Source organism: Bombina bombina, chromosome 4 (assembly GCF_027579735.1).
Source record: "Bombina bombina isolate aBomBom1 chromosome 4, aBomBom1.pri, whole genome shotgun sequence".
Classification (NCBI taxonomy): domain Eukaryota; kingdom Metazoa; phylum Chordata; class Amphibia; order Anura; family Bombinatoridae; genus Bombina; species Bombina bombina.
Window position 1 is genome coordinate 644,305,603 of NC_069502.1, and position 19,646 is coordinate 644,325,248.

General features: G+C 36.0%; 1 protein-coding gene across 1 annotated transcript in view; it reads left to right on the forward strand.

Moving 5' to 3' along the window:
• Positions 1–5,948: 5,948 nt before the first annotated feature.
• The window catches only part of TMEM244 (transmembrane protein 244), a 142,778-nt gene continuing 129,080 nt past the window's right edge, over positions 5,949–19,646 (forward strand). Inside the window, exons 1-3 of the mRNA XM_053710690.1 lie at positions 5,949–6,035; positions 11,916–12,001; positions 13,441–13,514. Coding sequence (XP_053566665.1) covers positions 6,003–6,035; positions 11,916–12,001; positions 13,441–13,514 — 193 coding nt within the window. The 5' untranslated portion in view covers positions 5,949–6,002. The remainder of the gene's footprint in view (positions 6,036–11,915; positions 12,002–13,440; positions 13,515–19,646) is intronic.

The following is a 19,646-nucleotide window of genomic DNA, read 5'->3' on the forward strand; positions in this document are numbered from 1 at the left end:
ATCGCGCCCTTGATGCTTTGACACAGAGCAGAATAAGTCTGTGGTCATCTTACAGTGCCACCCACCAGAAGTCTGAGTGTAATAAATTTTATTTTAATATGTTTTTCATGTTAGTTAATACTTTTGTTGTAGCGCTCTCTTTACCGCTGTTATGTGTTTTTTTTAAAGCCAATACATAACTCACAACTTGGAATTTGAGCAATGTTTGCCATTGCTGTACTTTTCATTGAAATTATAGAGAAAGCTAAATAGATGTCAGAGTCGGACACACTAAAAATTCTCTGGGGATTCTGTTTTACAAAAATGCTCGAATTAACTGACTATCTGATTCAAATCAGCCCAATAACCTAACCAATGAATCAGGTAATGGGCCTAGAGAGTATACAGTTAAATTACATGTGTGTAAGTTACACATAATGTAAGAAACCATTAAATTCAGGACTGTTACAAAAATAAACATATGCATATGAAGCTTTGTGATGTTTGTACAGGCCTACCTATATGTTTATATAGCACATGTATATAAAAAGAATTAAGAAATATCTTTTTTGAATGATTGTGAAATAAAGATGGCTAAAAAATAACAGAATTGTAAGGCAGTAATATAAGTTGTCAGATGTATGCGTAATGTTCAAATGTCATAAGCTATGTGCCATCTGCATAGGTAACACTTAGAGTGTTTTATTGCTATCAAAACAGCAATGTTAAAATGAAAATGTATTTTCATGTAATGTTAAAGGGACAGTCTACACCAGAATTATTATTGTTTTAAAAGATAGATAATCCCTTTATTACCCATTCCCCAGTTTTGCATAACCAACACAGTTATATTTATATACGTTTTACCTCTGTGATTATCTTGTATCTAAGCCTCTGCAAACTGCCCCTTTATTTCAGTTCTTTTGACAGACTTGCAGTTTAGCCAATCAGTGCTGGCTCCCAAGTAACTTCATGTGCATGAGCACAGTGTAACTTCATGTGCAAGAGCACAGTGTTATCTATATGAAACACATCAAATAACACCTTCTAGTGGTGAAAAACTGTTAAAATGCATTCTGAAAAGAGGCGGCCTTCAAGGTCTAAGAAATTAGCATATGAACCTCCTAGGTTAAGCTTTCAACTAAGAATACCAAGAGAACAAAGCAAAATTGGTGATAAAAGTAAATTGAAAACGTGTTTAAAATTACATGCCCTATCTGAATCATGAAAGTTAATTTTGGACTAGACTGTCCCTTTAACACTTTCTTATTGGCTATCCGTCTCTATTTTTTCCTTTATCAAAATAAATAAAGACTTTTTGATGCAAATAAATGCATTTGTTTTGTAAGTGGTAAGGGTTAATTGAGATGGTGAAATCTGCTGGTTTGTGGAGTTAATATTGCAATGGAACAGCAGTTAGGGAAATTATTTTTAGATTTGTTTTCATATTTGTGCCTTCACAGGGCATTGTGCTAGATCAGATTAACTTGTTTTGCCTATTACAGTACGCACAAAAATATTAACCAACTACTTGTAATTTTAGTGCAAAAATTGAAGTTTTATGGATTTAGTGTGAGTGATATTAGGGCACTAGCAAATAAAAGAGATGCTCTTCATTCCACTATATCTGTGTGAAGAGGAGTGCAGCCTATTGGACCCTGCTATTCTCAACAGGAGCATTAACCCTTGATGAACTGAGAACTTTGGGAGTTCATTATACTCCCAGCTTAAGGGTGATTGTTGTGTATCATCAATTGTGTATATATTGTTGTACTTGTGTATTTTATGGTATATGCCTTACTGTACATTTTTTATGTATAGAAAAAGCGCCCCTATTGATCTATTTTTAATAGCTCTCATTGAATAAATATTAGGGCCCTAAACTGAATGCATGTGGCACTCCAGTTGTTGTTTGGCGTAAATGTAAAATCCCCATTCTTTGAGCAATATATTTAAATGTTATTTAAGTTGTTGTGCTCCCTCTAGTATTTCTTTTACTTTATTGTTATATTCAACGTTATGTGAATTCTCGGTCCTGTTCCACCCCTGAGCTGTGAGGTCACATCCTGCCACCATTTTAGTTTAACTCTGCATGTAAGGTTAGCTAGAAACTTTTGTGAATAGCTTTGTAGAGGCAAATTCCGTTTACCTTGCATTGCCACTTCTAGAAACTAAAACTTTCGTCATCTATAGCAATAAAGCATATGAAGAATTCACAAATCACAGCTGTGGTACTTGTCTGAGTTAAGCTACTGCCAGATTCTCCTAAATGTCAGAAGGATTTTGCTTCTCCACGCATGTCAGAATAGGCCTTCTGTGCAACACCAATCTGTGGTGAAAGTGAGGTATTGCAAGATAGCAAAACTCCCAGTAAATCTACAGCTGCCTTCACTTACACAGGATCTATACCTTGCATTGATGCTTCGCATTTTAATGCCCAGGCCTATTTTTGTTCCCAGTCCGGTCCTGGCTCTCATCTTACTTGGCCACTCCCAGAGGAGGGGTCTTCCTCTATAAAACTCTGCAGCTCACTCTAAAAAATTGCTTGGAAATTGCTGTGAGTTTCTCCAGTTTCCCAGCTCATGTTGCGTGTACCTGTGTTATTACCCGGATTCCTGTCCTCTGCTTGTTTTCTCTGGACTTTGTCCCCTGCTTGCTCCTTTTGTATTAAAGTCTTGTTTGGATTGCCTTTCTGTGTATGACCTGCTCCTTTTGTATCTAAGCTTGTGCAGACTGATCTACAGTTTATTACATCACCTGTTGCTATGTACTGCCCTCTGCCTTTCTAGTTTACATCTGCACAGTGGGACCATGACCCAAAACCATAGGTGGCAATCACCTCTGCCTGACATAATGGAAACTTTAACATTTATGACATCCACACTATAACTATTGCAGTACTATCTCATCTTAAAAATGAGCTTTATTGTACAAAGCAGTCAAACTTCACTGGGAAAAATCAATATTTGTCATCTTAAAACAAATTATTACTTCTTGATATAAAAAAATAAAGCAATTAAATTGTCACTGTTATCAAAATATCAAACAATTTTAATATAAGCTGAAAATTATAATAATCATTGTAACATTCTAACATATTTTAAATTAATTGTAATTATTGTAGTTTGAATTGTTCCCTAGAAAATTATTATTACAACATTTTAATGACATAAAACCTCATTTGAATTAAGCATTAGATGATTATGACAGAAGATTAATTGCTTCTGGAGTTTTTGTCAGGATCAAAAGCCATTTGTAACATTAAAGCAATTATTGTCCTTATGATGTAATGTTTACAAACATTAAGAGGATGCCTTTAAAATCAAATCTAAGATTTTATTTGCACATCTTAAAGAGGCTTTATAATGATAAAATAGCATGCGCTAATGTGTTATGCAATGCTATAATGTTATGTCCTAGATTACAATTGGTGCACTATTTATAGCGCAGGGTGTGAGATCAACATCACTGGACCGTGCTATAATTAGAATTTAGCAACCAAATTTATATTACAAGTCTATGGTGAAATTTTAACGTGTCTGACACCCTATAGGGCATCCTGCACTTTCAATGGATATCGCAACTGGGCTAAACATTGCTGATATTACAAGTTGAAAGTTATGGCTTGCACTCGAGCAAAAGACAAAATAGTGCTAGAAGAATTAGCGCAACCTAAGACCTGAAGTTAAGTGTTAGGGCATATTATTATAAAGTATTACACTCATATATAAACATATTTAATAAAAAATATATATATATATATATATATATATGTATAAGTTTAATATTGAAAATAAAAATGTATGTAAATGGTAATTGTCAAGGTGTTTGACTGGGAAGGGCTCAATAGTATATGTGTATACATGTGTATTTATGCCTTTATATGTGTAACATACATACATACATACATACATACATACATACATACATATAAGCACATATACCTGTATACATATAGACACATATATTAGACATTTATTTATACACTTTTGAGCCGTTCTCAGTCAAATATCTTGAAATATGCTTTATTTTTATAAACAATTTTAATATGGTTTTAGTTTTTTTTTATTGAAATACTTGAAATTCTTATAAATTAGAGCATGTCTTTTTATCACTATAATGGCCCTTTCACTGCTAAACCATTTTAATTATCCTGTGCTAGATCTGTTTTTATTTGTAAACTTTAATTTCATCAGACCTAGCATTCTTAGTAAATAACTTGCAGAACCATCATAATATAGAAAAACACGACCATATTGACTGTAAAATAATTACATGTTGTGTCAATTTCTACACCTTACTTAGTAAAAAGCAGCACAGGAGTCAGTGTTTCCAAATTATTTCAAAATCAAATTTTGTTGCCCCAAATTTAGCATCAGTCCATCTTATCAAAACACCAAAATTACATTTTTCAATAACAATTGATCATTGAAAATCAGAAGAAATATATATATATATATTTGGCCCTATGCACCATCTTGCAATTTATACAGAAAGTGAGTATGTATAAAATATCTAACCATATATTAGATACATTTTAAAATGACACAATATTCTGATTTCCAATTTTGACAATGTAGGTATGTTCCTACTCCTGTTCAAACTCACTCAGGGTAGCAAAACATATTTAAATAAAAACCCATAAGTTATATCAAAAGTTTTCCTATTTAGAATTTTACAATATATCACATATTTTACATTCTCCTAGTTCTCCCCTTTATTTATTCTTAAACGTATTTATTTGTTCAGAAAAACAAATAAAGATCAACAACACCTAGCAGTTACTGCCAGGTAATCATTATTACTATGACAATAGCTATAAGGACATGAAACCCCTTATTTGAATTATTGGAGCTCACTCATTTAAATAAGGCGTCTTATAATATATTTCTATGATGAGATGGGTAATAAAGGCCTATTAAAAATCACCAGAACCCCGCAAAATAAAACTAATGCTTTGATGTATCGTGAGGGAGTCATTGTTATGACAATTATTTGGCATCATGACAAATAAGGATGACTCATTTGAAAGGGCAGGAATGCTGCTTTCAAATAAAGGGTCTCAAGTTTGTCTATGTATTATGGGGGGACAACTTAGGACACACCCCACCCTCTTGTTGTAGTTCCATATGCCTATGGTTCTGATCACTGATGCCATGGTTATCAGCTGATAGCCACCTAGACATGTGACCACTCCTTTAATATCGGGGCCTCTTTTTTTTTCAATTGAGGAGTCTCTTGGCCCAATGTAGTGGTTTTTGGGGATAGAAGGGCACCATTTATAGCCTAGAGCACAGTAAAAGGCACCTAGAAAACAAGTGATTGCAATTTCTATGGCAGTGACCTGCTATCTAAAGGGACACGAATCCCATCATTTGAGAATGGGTAATCCCCTATTTCATGTCAAGGGTATTGTGGGCATATGTGCTATATGCTGTCTTTAGGGGATGGGGCTCCTTTGCAGCCACTGACCCAATGCATTAAATACATTTATATGTCAATCACCCACTAATGGCAATGGTATAAGACCACACATTGGAAGAAAGAAGGGGATTGTCCCCTTTTTCTAAACTGTCTGAAACATTGCAACACTGATAATGGTGATCACGCGAAATTCAGAGGAGGTGTGACCTCTGATTTAAAAGAGGAAAACACATTTTAACATCCTTTTAAGGACATGAACAATTGTAACTGATAAAGAATTCTGTTTCTTTATAAATGTATTATATGAAAAATATTAAGTGAAATGTAATCTTGTGGGGTTTTTTATTTAATATTTCAATTTTAAAGGAGGAGGACTATAACTGAGAAATATTCACAATATGTTTGCGGTATGCTTCTGAAATGTGGACATTACAGATAAGTATTTCTTTAGCAGATTATCCTACCAGATGGTTCCTGTCTTTGCTGAGATCAACCTTGCTAAGCTGCTAAAATACACAGTACAGTGCACAAACTAGAATGCTTTAGAAAAGCAGTATTTGTCGTATAGCACATTTTTATTTTCATTTTAGAATGTTAAGATGGTTCTCAAGATCAAAGTGTCGGAAAGCAAGGTAAAGATATATGATGTACATTGCAATCCAGTAGAATTTCTATAGTATGTAATATTTATTAATCTTGCAATAAATACATTGTGTACAACTTCTTAGGAAACTGATTTATAATAAAACCAATGCATACATTATTGTATGGTTAAATATGATATATTTTTGCTAAAATTTTAATTTTATTGAATACATGTGTTTAACTGTATAATTATATTAAATATTTATAGTGCAATGTAATTTGACAAAATCTATTATCAGATGATTATAGTTAAGACACTAAAAGTTAAAGCAATTTTGTCTTTTTAGCCTTGAAAAGATAGCATATGGTGTGTAAATGCCAAAGGGTATATTAGAATTTCATATAAATTAGTTATAATTTTGAAGTCCAGATGGTGTGTTTTAAATCACAAAAAAATCTCTACACATTTATATTTGAATAACCGTTCTAGCTTTTTCTTGCAACATGAATTATTAGTGACTTTTAAAAAGATACAAGACATCTGTCAGCTCTTATATGTTTTTTAATTAAAGGGACAAATCCCTCATAAAGTATCCCACCACTTCAATTGTTTTATTCTCATATAAATCTAGGAGCATATCACCATTAGAAATTTGGAAAACATTGATATGATCTGCAGCAATCAACTGAACTGGTCTAATTTGTTTTGTTTTTTTTAATTATTTTACCAGAGATCTTGTATTCAAGTTTTGTGTTTATTTTTTTATTTAATTTTAAATGTAATAAATAAATATTGTTTACTGAAAAAAGTAGAGGAGTTATTTCCTTAATAGAATTCTCTTTTATTTAATATTGTTTAGCAATAAATAAAATATCCCATAGTGTTTAAAATATTCTTATTATTATATTTAACCCTAAAGGGACAGTGTACTCTATTTTTTTTTCTCCCCTTTAATTAGTGTTTTGAGCATTTTGATAAATGCTCACCAACTTGTAACTGGCGTGAAAAAAACTGTGAGATCTGTAAGATGAAAAGGTTTAGATAATTACTCTTGGATTTGAGAGACAATTTCATACACTACCATGGAACGCCCATTTTAAGAGAAAACAACAATTACGCTTTGTATTTTGCGCTTATAAGTTAAAAGTTCTATGTGTTTTTTCCACATCCAGTGTACTTAAAATGTGATTTACGCTGTGCATATGTTATACTATTTATTCCTGAGTGTTACATTTTTGATAAAATATGATTTTTGGTGAGCAATGTAGTTACGATTTTTGATGCATCTTAAAAATACACATTTTTTATATGTATTTTTGTGTGAATGGTTTAATTCTTCATTTTTTATGATTTTAAAATTAAGAATTTCATTGTACACTTTTGTAATGTATGCATCTCTTTCCCATGCGGAAATGCAGTATACGCCCCTTAACGAGTCACCATGTTTCCAGGGCAACAGATGTCTTTAGATAATTCCACCAGGGAAATAAAAGTACTGGCGAGCATTCTTAAATAATCTCGCCAACCTAGAGACCTTTAGATCATCGGACCCTTTAAGTAAGCAGTAATAAAGAAGATAAGGAGGACTTGGGTAAATAATTATATAGATAAGATAACAAGGTCCTTGCTAGCTCAACCTATTTCATTGGGTTGTGGTTTCATTTAGCACAGGGATGTCCAAACATTTTTGGAAGAGTGCCAGATTTCATGAAGTGAACATGTGCGAGGGGCCGGCCATTTTGCCTGACATTCTTTGAACCATTTTAAAATAAATGCAAATTAACTATTTTATGCAAAGTTTATTGAAAACGGCATACTTTTACATTTTGTGACTTGGATGACAAATCTAAACAGGTGTTAAATCACTCTGCCTTTAATATAAAAAAACAGGAAGCTGAAATATGTCAGGAACATTGTAAAGTACATTACACAAACTAATAAAGGTTGTCTGTCAACTTTTAAGTTCAGAAAATGTGAACAGGAACATAACACCAAGTATACATGTGTTCAAATATATTTATAACTGATTTAAACTGACATTAACTGAGATTTTACAATGTATTCATCTCAATTGAAATAAACGAACTTGCCTGCACTAATGTGAAGGGTGAAACTGAGATCTGGACTGCAGCACATAGACTAGGTCTGGTTCAAAGGCTGTGGTTTTGATGCGCAAAATGTCACGCAGGTGAGAGTCACTTAGTCTTGTCCTCACGCGGTTCTTGTTAAAGTTCATAACAGAGAATGTCTTCTCACACAAATATGTTGAGCCAAACAAGCTCAACGTTTTCTTAGCCAATGTTCGAATCTCTTGAAACCGGCTCTTATCCAGTTGGCGGTAAAAGTTCAAAAGAGAGAGCTGTTGGTGACGACTGCGTAACTCGCTGTCACAATGCAGCTCAATGAGCTTGAGCTGCAGCTGATCTGGAGCATCGTTGGGGTCAACAGAGAATGGAGAGGAGAAAAGGCTGATCTCCTTTTCAATAGCTGCAAAATCTTGAAAGCGCAGTTTACACTCCCAGCCATAGATGTGATGTCTGCTGCATACATGCTCGTTTGCGCACTGATATCATCATGTGGAAAACTGTTCTTTATTTCCTGCAACGCTGAAAAATGAATGGTATTTGGCTCTGTTTGTGACAAATGCCTTAGGAAAAGTTGCAGCTTTATTCCAAAGGCTTTGAGGTGTGAATAAAGCTGGTTCACCGCTGCATCTTTGCCCTGAAGACTTGTGTTCAGTACATTCAGATGCTTTGTTATGTCGACTAGAGACCCCAAATCAGCCAGCCAAATAGGATCAGATAGTTCACGCATCGGTTGTCCCTTTGTTTCCAAAAATTCTCCAATTTCCTTTCTGAGAGAGTAGAAGCGTTGCAGTGCAGATCCCCGACTGAGCCATCTTACATCATTATGATATAAAGCATCTTCGTATTCAGCCTGGATATCCAGTAGAAACTGTTTAAACTGGCGGTGGCACAGGGCTTTAGAGCGAATAAAATTAATGGTCTTTTGCACCGGTTTCATAACATGATCATATTTGAGATGTTTAGCACAGAGAACTTGTTGATGAATGATACAATGAAGTTTAATAGCTTTGCCTCCTTCTTCGATCACCTTGTTACAGATTAGGGTTGATAATCCACTTCGTTCACCAGCCATGGCAGGTGCCCCATCAGTAATAATCCCAGTAACTTTGTTCCAAGGCATTTTCATGTCATCTATGGCAGAACTAACAGAAACAAATAAATAATTTCCTCTTGTTTGGTCCTTAAGGCTCTGGAGGTCAAGTAGCTCTTCAGTCACATTCACTTCATCGTCCACCCCTCTCAGAAAAATCAGTAACTGAGCTGTATCAGAGAGGTCCATGCTTTCATCACAGGCTATTGAAAAGAAGTCAAACTCAACTCCTTTTGACGTTAACTGTCTCTTAATATCTGATGAAATTTCTTCAATTCTCCGTGCTACAGTGTTACGAGCCAGGTAAATTTTGGAAAAATCTTGCTTCTTCTCGGGACAGATATTCTGCATCATTTTCATAAAGCATTCTTTGATAAAGTCACCCTCAGCAAAAGATTTGCAATTTTTAGCAATTAACGTTGCCACCTCATAGCTAACCCTTGTGGCATTTTCATTTGACTCACGGGCTTTTGTAAAAAATCGCTGTTGTGACATTAAAACAGCTTCAAGTTGCTTCAATTTTTCACTGCGGTCACGCCCTGTTAGCTTGTCATAATTTGTGCTATGTCTCGACTGGTAGTGTCTTTTAACATTGAATTCCTTATAAACAGCCACAGTCTCTTGGCATATCAGACAAACACAGTGATTCTGTATTTCAGTGAAAAAATATTCCATTTTCCACCTGTCCTGGAAGCGGCGTCCATCACTGTCAACTTTTCTTTTCTTATTTATAGTTGCCATTATTAAAATTGGATACAGTCCAGTATTATATAACTATGTGTATGTAATTATAGATCTCTTATGTATGCAACCAAATATGCAACTGTGAATACTACTCTGTTTAGAGTCCCACTAAAGTACACAGGGTAGGTATGTGAATGTTCATAACGTTTCTCCCAAGAAAAAGCTGTGTATGCTGTGCCTTTTACGTTTTTACATTGGATGACATGTCATAAATTGAACTTTTTATACCTTGAAATATCTCCTTGCTTATTCCTGTGAGACGTTTTGGTGCTATTATGAAAATTGGCCAGATTCCTATGCGTCAGAGATCTCGCGAGATTTGGGCTTTCCCCTTCTTCCTGTGCCGGTTGATGACGTCAAACCAGAGATCTCAGGAGTCCTGAGCGGCGTTCGGGGACTCACTGAGCGGCACTCTGGGACTTAACTGAGCGGCGGTCGTGGACTCACTGGGGGGCCATATAAGGTATATTTGTAAAATTATCTGTGGGGCCATATCAGTCCGGTACTCGTGCCGCAATTGGCCCGCGGGCCGGACTTTGGACATGCCTTATTTAGCAGAAACAGCTATTTCCTATACAAAATGACACCTAAATGTGACATTTCCTATACATTTTAAACACTAGAACTGTTATAACAAGTCATTGTAAACACAGAAACCGATTTTACACTAAACTGTACCCCTAAATCAGATGGAATAATAAAAAAGTAAAATTTTTCCTATTTTTATGGATTCAATTTCACCTTGAAAATGTCTTAATCTTTAATTGCACACTATTCATATGAGTTGTAAAATATTGAAATACTTTGGATAATTCCTTAAAAATACTGCTTTGCAGAGTCATTCTTTTCTAGAACCCATTGATGTCACATTTTTTCTGCCAAGAATAATAATACAATAAAAGTTTAAAATTGTCTTTCATTGGGGTCAGCTCCTGTCTATTGGGATTGCCATTTGAGAAGTGCCTTGAATGGCTTTTTGGCAAGGTTTTTATTTAAAGCCATTCCAGTTCATTGCAACAGCTTATCACAATCTTTTCAAATGCATTTAAGATGGCTTACATGGGGACAATTTGAAAAATTATCTTTTCTTTTTTGATAAAAAATTTAAATGTTGCTCACATTACACATCTAGATGATGAAACTTATAGAGAAACTGAGAAAAAACATCATAGTGTTCATTTATGACTGCAATTAAAGGGACAGTACTTGTTTTTTTAATAGCCAAACACCGCCCATCACTTGGTTTATTTGGAAGAACCATTCTGGAGTAGACAAGACTAGTCAAGGCCATTAATTTAGAAAACTATACATTATTTTGCCAGGCTTATCTTATTATCTATGCTGAAGCCAATTAGGGACAGATATGTGTCAGGGCTAGGCTTGTGAAGCCTTCTTGGCACACTATTAGTTCTCAGAATTTGAAAACTCTTAACATAAATTATAAGAAAACGAAGTAAAATAAATATATAAATCAAGATTTTACTACACATAATCAAATATTCTATGTTCCAATCTCAAAGTATTTATTGTCCCTTTACATATTTGTAATTTGTATTGGATAAGAAAACAAGAAGAAGCCATTGTCTGGTGTTTTTGTGCTGGTATTCTGAGGGATTAGAAAGGAGGCAATAGTTAAAATATGTTTGTAGAATTTAAGTGAATGACATGCTTAAAACATATTTCTTTCCTTTTATTTGGACACCTGCATGTAATTTGGAACAGTATAAAAAAGACCAATTATACAAGAAAGAATGTGAAATACAAATTCACAATTACTGAACCACTCTGAAAGAAATTAGCATATCACAGCTTGGTACCTGAATTAAAATGTCTTGTTTTTATAGAATGGCTGTCATGCAGGCACATTACCCTCATAAGAACATCTTTTTAGTGTCCTGCATTTATTTTTTATTTTGAAATATTACAAATATTTTATGTTCAAGCTATTTTTTCGGTCATTTTCTTCAATTATGTGTTCTTAATTTAATGTCTTTCTTCCTAGCAGATTGTCTTTCAAAACGTGCTAATCTGTGCAGTCATTTTCTACACTGTTTACTATCTGTCCCAAGTAATTTGTTTCATAGCACTTAGGTAAGTAATCTATTTGCTTCCTCTACTGACTACATGTACACAGTCATTGCAATAAAATATTTAGTCAAGTTAAACAATGTGTGCACAAAATAATTTCTACATCACAAAGCATAATTTAACCCCTTAACAACAGGGTATGTCGCTGGTCTTAATTTTTGATAGCGCTATTATAAGTTGACAAAACCTTAATGACCCACAATGTACAGGGTACGTCATGGTCATTAAGGGGTTAAAATGTACAAAAATAATTAATCCTACAAAAGTTGACAATTTATGACAGATGTTCTTTTTTACATAATGTTATAGCCCTTCAAAACAGTGATATTGCCGGGGGCCAGGGGTGCTGTATATACAACATAATGGCTGTCTCCACCATGTGCCCACAAACTTTAGATGTCTCTCGGTTTTCCCACCACATCTCTGTACAGGATTCACCTGGTTCCTCCCGGTCCCACCCACAAAATGCCAATGAACCTTAGGGAAGTGCCCTTCCCGAATAATTAAGCCCTAGAGACACCAATGCTTCAAAATAATTGCCAAAAAAAACAAAAGGTGTTATATGATTTTCTCATTCCCAAGCTCTTTTGTTGTTATTTTTACTTATGTTTTATAGAGAGTGTATTTTTTCCAATTTTCATTATTTTGTTTTGCAAGGTTTTGAATGTGTTTTTGAAATGCTGGTATCCATTACAAAATAACTCATTCTATGCATAAAGACAAGAACGAAACAGTTAGATATGACTCCACTACCTACAATGAGTGGTTTGCAAATTAAAGCTGTGACGAAGAGTACTAATCTTTATCAGTTTTGCAATTTTTGAGTTGTGAAACTGCAGCACATTTTTTAGTCAGATACTAGTTTTGTGTATTTGTTTTCTAAATCTAGTCCATTGTAACCATCTATATACTGTCCAAGGTAACAGTGACTAAAACCCCCACTGTATCAGGTTTTAACACTAGCCCCAACCTTAACCATTTTTAAGGAATAAGCATTGAAAACTTGATAAGCTTGAGGGCACATTATTGTTGCAATCAAAATTCCATTTTGAAAAATACCTATATTACAGCCTACACCTTACTGAAGGGTTCAAAACGCTGGATGTATTACAATTTGTGATGTATATGTTTTCTGAAGAAAGATGGGACTGTCTTGGAAATGTTTAGGAGATATAAAATGTATAGGCCCAAACAAAACATTTTAGTACTGTAAAAGAATAATGTTAAATCTATAGCAGCCAAACCTTGCTGTAAAAGACACCAAGCTGGCAATACAAATAATAGGAAAGGTACCCAGTGGAAAGAGGTGCTAATGTAATAAGTGGTGTTTGATATGTGATGTCTGATTTATGCACATGACAGTCATATACAATAATTACATTATAAATATTCTTGGAAACATTTATTTCCTATTAATAAATATTCTTTTTTAATGTTTACAGATTGGGAAGCTTTGATGAACTTGGCCCATTTGATTTCAAAACCCTTCCATCATGGTTAGACAAAAAGTATTTAGGTAATATTTGCCAAAGCTGAATGCTTACACCCTGCCATTACAATTTACATTTGTCTTTGATTTTTAATTAACTCATATTCTGTTATTTTTGTACTAATTGGTATGCAATTTTAGTATGTAAATTCATCCCTGTGGTGCTTAATTAATAGCACCAGTGGGGTTAAAGGGACATTAGACACTAAGGCCTAGATTTGGAGTTTGGCGGTAGAAGGGCTGTTAACGCTCCGCGGGCTTTTTTCTGGCCGCACCATAAATTTAACTCTGGTATCGAGAGTTCAAACAAATGCTGCGTTAGGCTCCAAAAAAGGAGCGTAGAGCATTTTTACCGCAAATGCAACTCTCGATACCAGAGTTGCTTACGGACGCGGCCAGCCTCAAAAACGTGCTTGTGCACGATTCTCCCATAGGAAACAATGGGGCTGTTTGAGCTGAAAAAAAACCTAACACCTGCAAAAAAGCTGCGTTCAGCTCCTAACGCAGCCCCATTGTTTCCTATGTGAAAACACTTCCTACGTCTGCACCTAACACCCTAACATGTACCCCGAGTCTAAACACCCCTACCCTTACACGTATTAACCCCTAATCTGCCGCCCCCGCTATCGCGGACCCCTGCATATTTTTTTTAACCCCTAATCTGCCGCTCCGTAAACCGCCGCAACCTACGTTATCCCTATGTACCCCAAATCTGCTGCCCCTAACCCCGCCGACCCCTGTATTACATTTATTAAAACCCTAACCTGCCCCCCACAACGTCGCCGCCAGCTACTTACAATAATTAACCCCTAATCTTCCGACCGCAAAGCGCCGCCACCTACGTTATCCTTATGTACCCCTAATCTGCTGCCCCTAACACCGCCGACCCCTATATTATATTTATTAATCCCTAATCTGCCCCCCTCAACGTCGCCGACACCTGCCTACACTTATTAACCCCTAATCTGCCGAGCGGACCTGAGCGCTACTATAATAAAGTTATTAACCCCTAATCCGCCTCACTAACCCTATCATAAATAGTATTAACCCCTAATCTGCCCTCCCTAACATCGCCGACACCTAACTTCAATTATTAACCCCTAATCTGACGACCGGAGCTCACCGCTACTATAATAAATGGATTAACCCCTAAAGCTAAGTCTAACCCTAACACTAACACCCCCCTAAGTTAAATATAATTTAAATCTAACAAAATAAATTAACTCTTATTAAATAAATAATTCCTATTTAAAGCTAAATACTTACCTGTAAAATACATCCTAATATAGCTACAATATAAATTATAATTATATTATAGCTATTTTAGGATTAATATTTATTTTACAGGCAACTTGGTAATTATTTTAACCAGGTACAATAGCTATTTAATAGTTACCTAGTTAAAATAATAACAAATTTACCTGTAAAATAAATCCTAACCTAAGATATAATTAAACCTAACACTACCCTATCAATAAATTAATTAAATAAACTACCTACAATTACCTACAATTAACCTAACACTACACTATCAATAAATTAATTAAACACAATTCCTACAAATAAATACAATTAAATAAACTAGCTAAAGTATAAAAAATAAAAAAGAACTAAGTTACAAAAAATAAAAAAATATTTACAAACATAAGAAAAATATTACAACAATTTTAAACTAATTACACCTACTCTAAGCCCCCTAATAAAATAACAAAGCCCCCCAAAATAAAAAATTCCCTACCCTATTCTAAATTAAAAAAGTTAAAAGCTCTTTTACCTTACCAGCCCTGAACAGAATCAAGTTCAATCCGATTGGCTGATCCAATCAGCCTATCAGATTGATCTCGCATTCTATTGGCTGATCGGAACAGCCAATAGAATGCGAGCTCAATCTGATTGGCTGATTGGATCAGCCAATCGGATTGAACTTGATTCTTATTGGCTGATTCCATCAGCCAATCAGAAAATTCCTGACTTAATTCCGATTGGCTGATAGAATCCTATCAGCCAATCGGAATTCGAGGGACGCCATCTTGGATGACGTCCCTTAAAGGAACAGTCATTCGTCGTTCAGTCGTCGGGCCGGATGGATGTTCCGCGCTGGAGGTCTTCAGGATCCTGCCGCTTCGCTCCGGATGGAAGACCATAGAAGATGCCGCCTGGATGAAGACTTCAATCGGATGGAAGATCCTCTTCTGCCCCGCTTGGATGAAGACTTTGACCGGATCATGGACCTCTTCAGCCCCCCGCTTGGGCTTGGATCAGGACATCGGAGGAGCTCTTCAGGACGGATCGGTGAACCTGGATGGTGAAGACAAGGTAGGAAGATCTTCAGGGGCTTAGTGTTAGGTTTATTTAAGGGGGGTGTGGGTTAGATTAGGGGTATGTGGGTGGTGGGTTGTAATGTTGGGGGGGGTATTGTATGTTTTTTTTTACAGGCAAAAGAGCTGAAATTCTTGGGGCATGCCCCGCAAAGGGCCCTGTTCAGGGCTGGTAAGGTAAAAGAGCTTTTAACTTTTTTAATTTAGAATAGGGTAGGGAATTTTTTATTTTGGGGGGCTTTGTTATTTTATTAGGGGGCTTAGAGTAGGTGTAATTAGTTTAAAATTGTTGTAATATTTTTCTTATGTTTGTAAATATTTTTTTATTTTTTGTAACTTAGTTCTTTTTTATTTTTTGTACTTTAGCTAGTTTATTTAATTGTATTTATTTGTAGGAATTGTGTTTAATTAATTTATTGATAGTGTAGTGTTAGGTTAATTGTAGGTAATTGTAGGTAGTTTATTTAATTAATTTATTGATAGGGTAGTGTAAGGTTTAATTATATCTTAGGTTAGGATTTATTTTACAGGTAAATTTGTTATTATTTTAACTAGGTAACTATTAAATAGCTATTGTACCTGGTTAAAATAATTACCAAGTTGCCTGTAAAATAAATGTTAATCCTAAAATAGCTATAATATAATTATAATTTATATTGTAGCTATATTAGGATGTATTTTACAGGTAAGTATTTAGCTTTAAATAGGAATAATTTATTTAATAAGAGTTAATTTATTTCGTTAGATTTAAATTATATTTAACTTAGGGGGGTGTTAGTGTTAGGGTTAGACTTAGCTTTAGGGGTTAATCCATTTATTATATGTCGTCAGATTAGGGGTTAATAATTGAAGTTAGGTGTCGACGATGTTAGGGAGGGCAGATTAGGGGTTAATACTATTTATTATAGGGTTAGTGAGGCGGATTAGGGGTTAATACATTTATTATAGTAGCGCTCAGGTCCGCTCGGCAGATTAGGGGTTAATAAGTGTAGGCAGGTGTCGGCGACGTTGAGGGGGGCAGATTAGGGATTAATAAATATAATATAGGGGTCGGCGGTGTTAGGGGCAGCAGATTAGGGGTACATAAGGATAACGTAGGTGGCGGCGCTTTGCGGTCGGAAGATTAGGGGTTAATTATTGTAAGTAGCTGGCGGCGACGTTGTGGGGGGCAGGTTAGGGGTTAATAAATGTAATACAGGGGTCGGCGGGGTTAGGGGCAGCAGATTAGGGGTACATAAGTATAACGTAGGTGGCGGTCGGCAGATTAGGGGTTAAAAAAATTTAATCGAGTGGCGGCGATGTGGTGGGAGCTCGGTTTAGGGGTACATAGGTAGTTTATGGGTGTTAGTGTACTTTAGAGCACAGTAGTTAAGAGCTTTATAAACCGGCGTTAGCCCAGAAAGCTCTTAACTCCTGCTATTTTCCGGCGGCTGGAGTTTTGTCGTTAGAGCTCTAACGCTCACTTCAGAAACGACTCTAAATACCGGCGTTAGAAAGATCCCATTGAAAAGATAGGATACGCAATTGACGTAAGGGGATCTGCGGTATGGAAAAGTCGCGGCTGAAAAGTGAGCGTTAGACCCTTTAATCACTGACTCCAAATACCAGCGGGCGGCCAAAACCAGCGTTAGGAGCCTCTAACGCTGGTTTTCACGGCTACCGCCGAACTCTAAATCTAGGCCTAAATAAATGCCAGATAGAATGATGCATTCAAAGAAAAGAGTAGTCTGAGGATAACATGTAGATGGATTTTTTTTTTAAAGTTTCATTAGCTGTTCAAATATTGAAAAAAATAAGTGTAACGTTTTAGTTTGGGAGCAGTAATGTTGGCCAATTACAGAAAGTTATAAATAGGTCACTAGAGTGTGCAGCCAATGACTATGTGGAATATAACAGTGTTCTGCACTTCCATTTCTAACAGGAACTGAAAAGCTCACAATTTCTGGATGGAATTATAGAAAAGGGGGAAAGATAAATAATAAAAGTATACTGTACTTTTTTTTCATATATTCAATTTATAATTTTATATTACCATCTCAAAGTGATTAATGTCCCTTTAATGTCAAATACAGATATTGATTTAACTATAATGTATTTAAGAGATGATTAAAATACTGTTTTTAGTAGTGTAGATCTTTTGTTGAATAGGAAGAGTTACTGAATATAATATAATTCCATTGCAGCAAGGGATTATAGAGATTATGGGACACACAAATGAGATTTACTGTGTCTCACATTTTGCTTATAAATCCAGTGTTGCATAAGATAACTTTAATGGGTGTTACTCGATTGTTATACTCACTATACATTACTTCATGCCCAGAAATATTTGAAAATACACCCATAAATTTGCCAGTTTTATCAAGCAACACTGCTTCTGCATTACAGGTTTTAGGCTAGATCACAAGTGGCGCTTCAGAGCTCTGGTTAACTGTTAAGCAAGATTTTTAAAAAATGCACAAAACACTTAAAAAAAATACACTGTGAGACTTCCGGTGGGTGGCATACCAAGATGGCAGCAAGGTATTGAAGCTCTGCTACTTCTTGTGGAAAAATCCTTCTTGCAGCCTGAATTTAACGCCATCCACATCTCTCTTGACAATCTTTGTGTCCGAGAACTATCGTGGATAGAGGAATTGACATCTTCTCTTCCCCAGAAGGCACTTTAACAGTTTATTTGAGACAAAGTAAAGGTGTCTTCCACTCTCCAAGATGGATGCCATAACTAAAGAACTGATAGGAATATTCCTACCGCACCTAAATAATCTTCTGAACTCTTGCCTAGCACTTTATGAAGAGATCCGGTCTGCTCAGGGACCACACTCAACACAGATTACTGCCACACTACCCGCTAAGAAAGACCCTCAATCACTGCACCCACCTCGACACCACTTACCTCGGGGCGCAGCAGGGCTGGACGGCACTCGCTCTGACTTGGGAAATGATAGCTCTCACTGCAGTTTCGAACCAGCATCGAGGAGGAACACCACCACAGCTCACGAAATGGGAGATATTCAATGCATGGAAAATGGTGCTGCAGCCTGCCCACGGGGAGCGGACTGCAGCCATTTGACCCCAGCTTTGCCTCAGAACAAACGATACCGAACACAGGAATGATTCCCTCCTGCCTGAACCTGTCACTATCTGCTACGAGCTCGCCTCTGGATCCAGGGGGAGGGGTACTGAGAGCTCCAATACAGATAATCATCCTAGCCCTAAACGTGGATCCAAACCCACGCTTAGTAGAGAGATCTCCCTACAACGTCTCTCATCCTGCAATGGCGGCAAAGGAATCCTATAGCTCCCGGGGGCATAATCATATATTTTTAACCCGTGTGGGAATTGGCTGAGCTAATTGTTTGGCCCTATCCACCTGATCCTGGGTCACGACTCCTCCGTATGTGCCCCTGGGGCTGGCAGATAATTGGAGTCTTACTGTTATTTGTAGCCAACGTTAAAACGCTACCTGAACATAACCCAGCTAACTTGTCTGTGGTGGAGTTTTAGCGCAAGGCGAGAACGCATCATAATAAATACTCGTGGTGCAATCTGTATGGCTACTAAACCTGTACTATTACTGTTTCATATTAGTTCATCCTTGGCCCTGTTGCTTAGTTTTATATGGTTACTATTTTTTGACACGAGTGACACTTTGGGAGAATACATGAGTGGAGGTTGTCACACTATATAATGACTCTTTGAACTGCACATTGTTATGTAAGACATTTGCCAACTGAACTAAGGTTTGTCATATCAATTCAAAATCCATCAGCTCATGTAGTGCATTTTGTTTGTTTGTTTCCTTAATGTTCAACCCATGCTGCTCTTATATAAAACCATT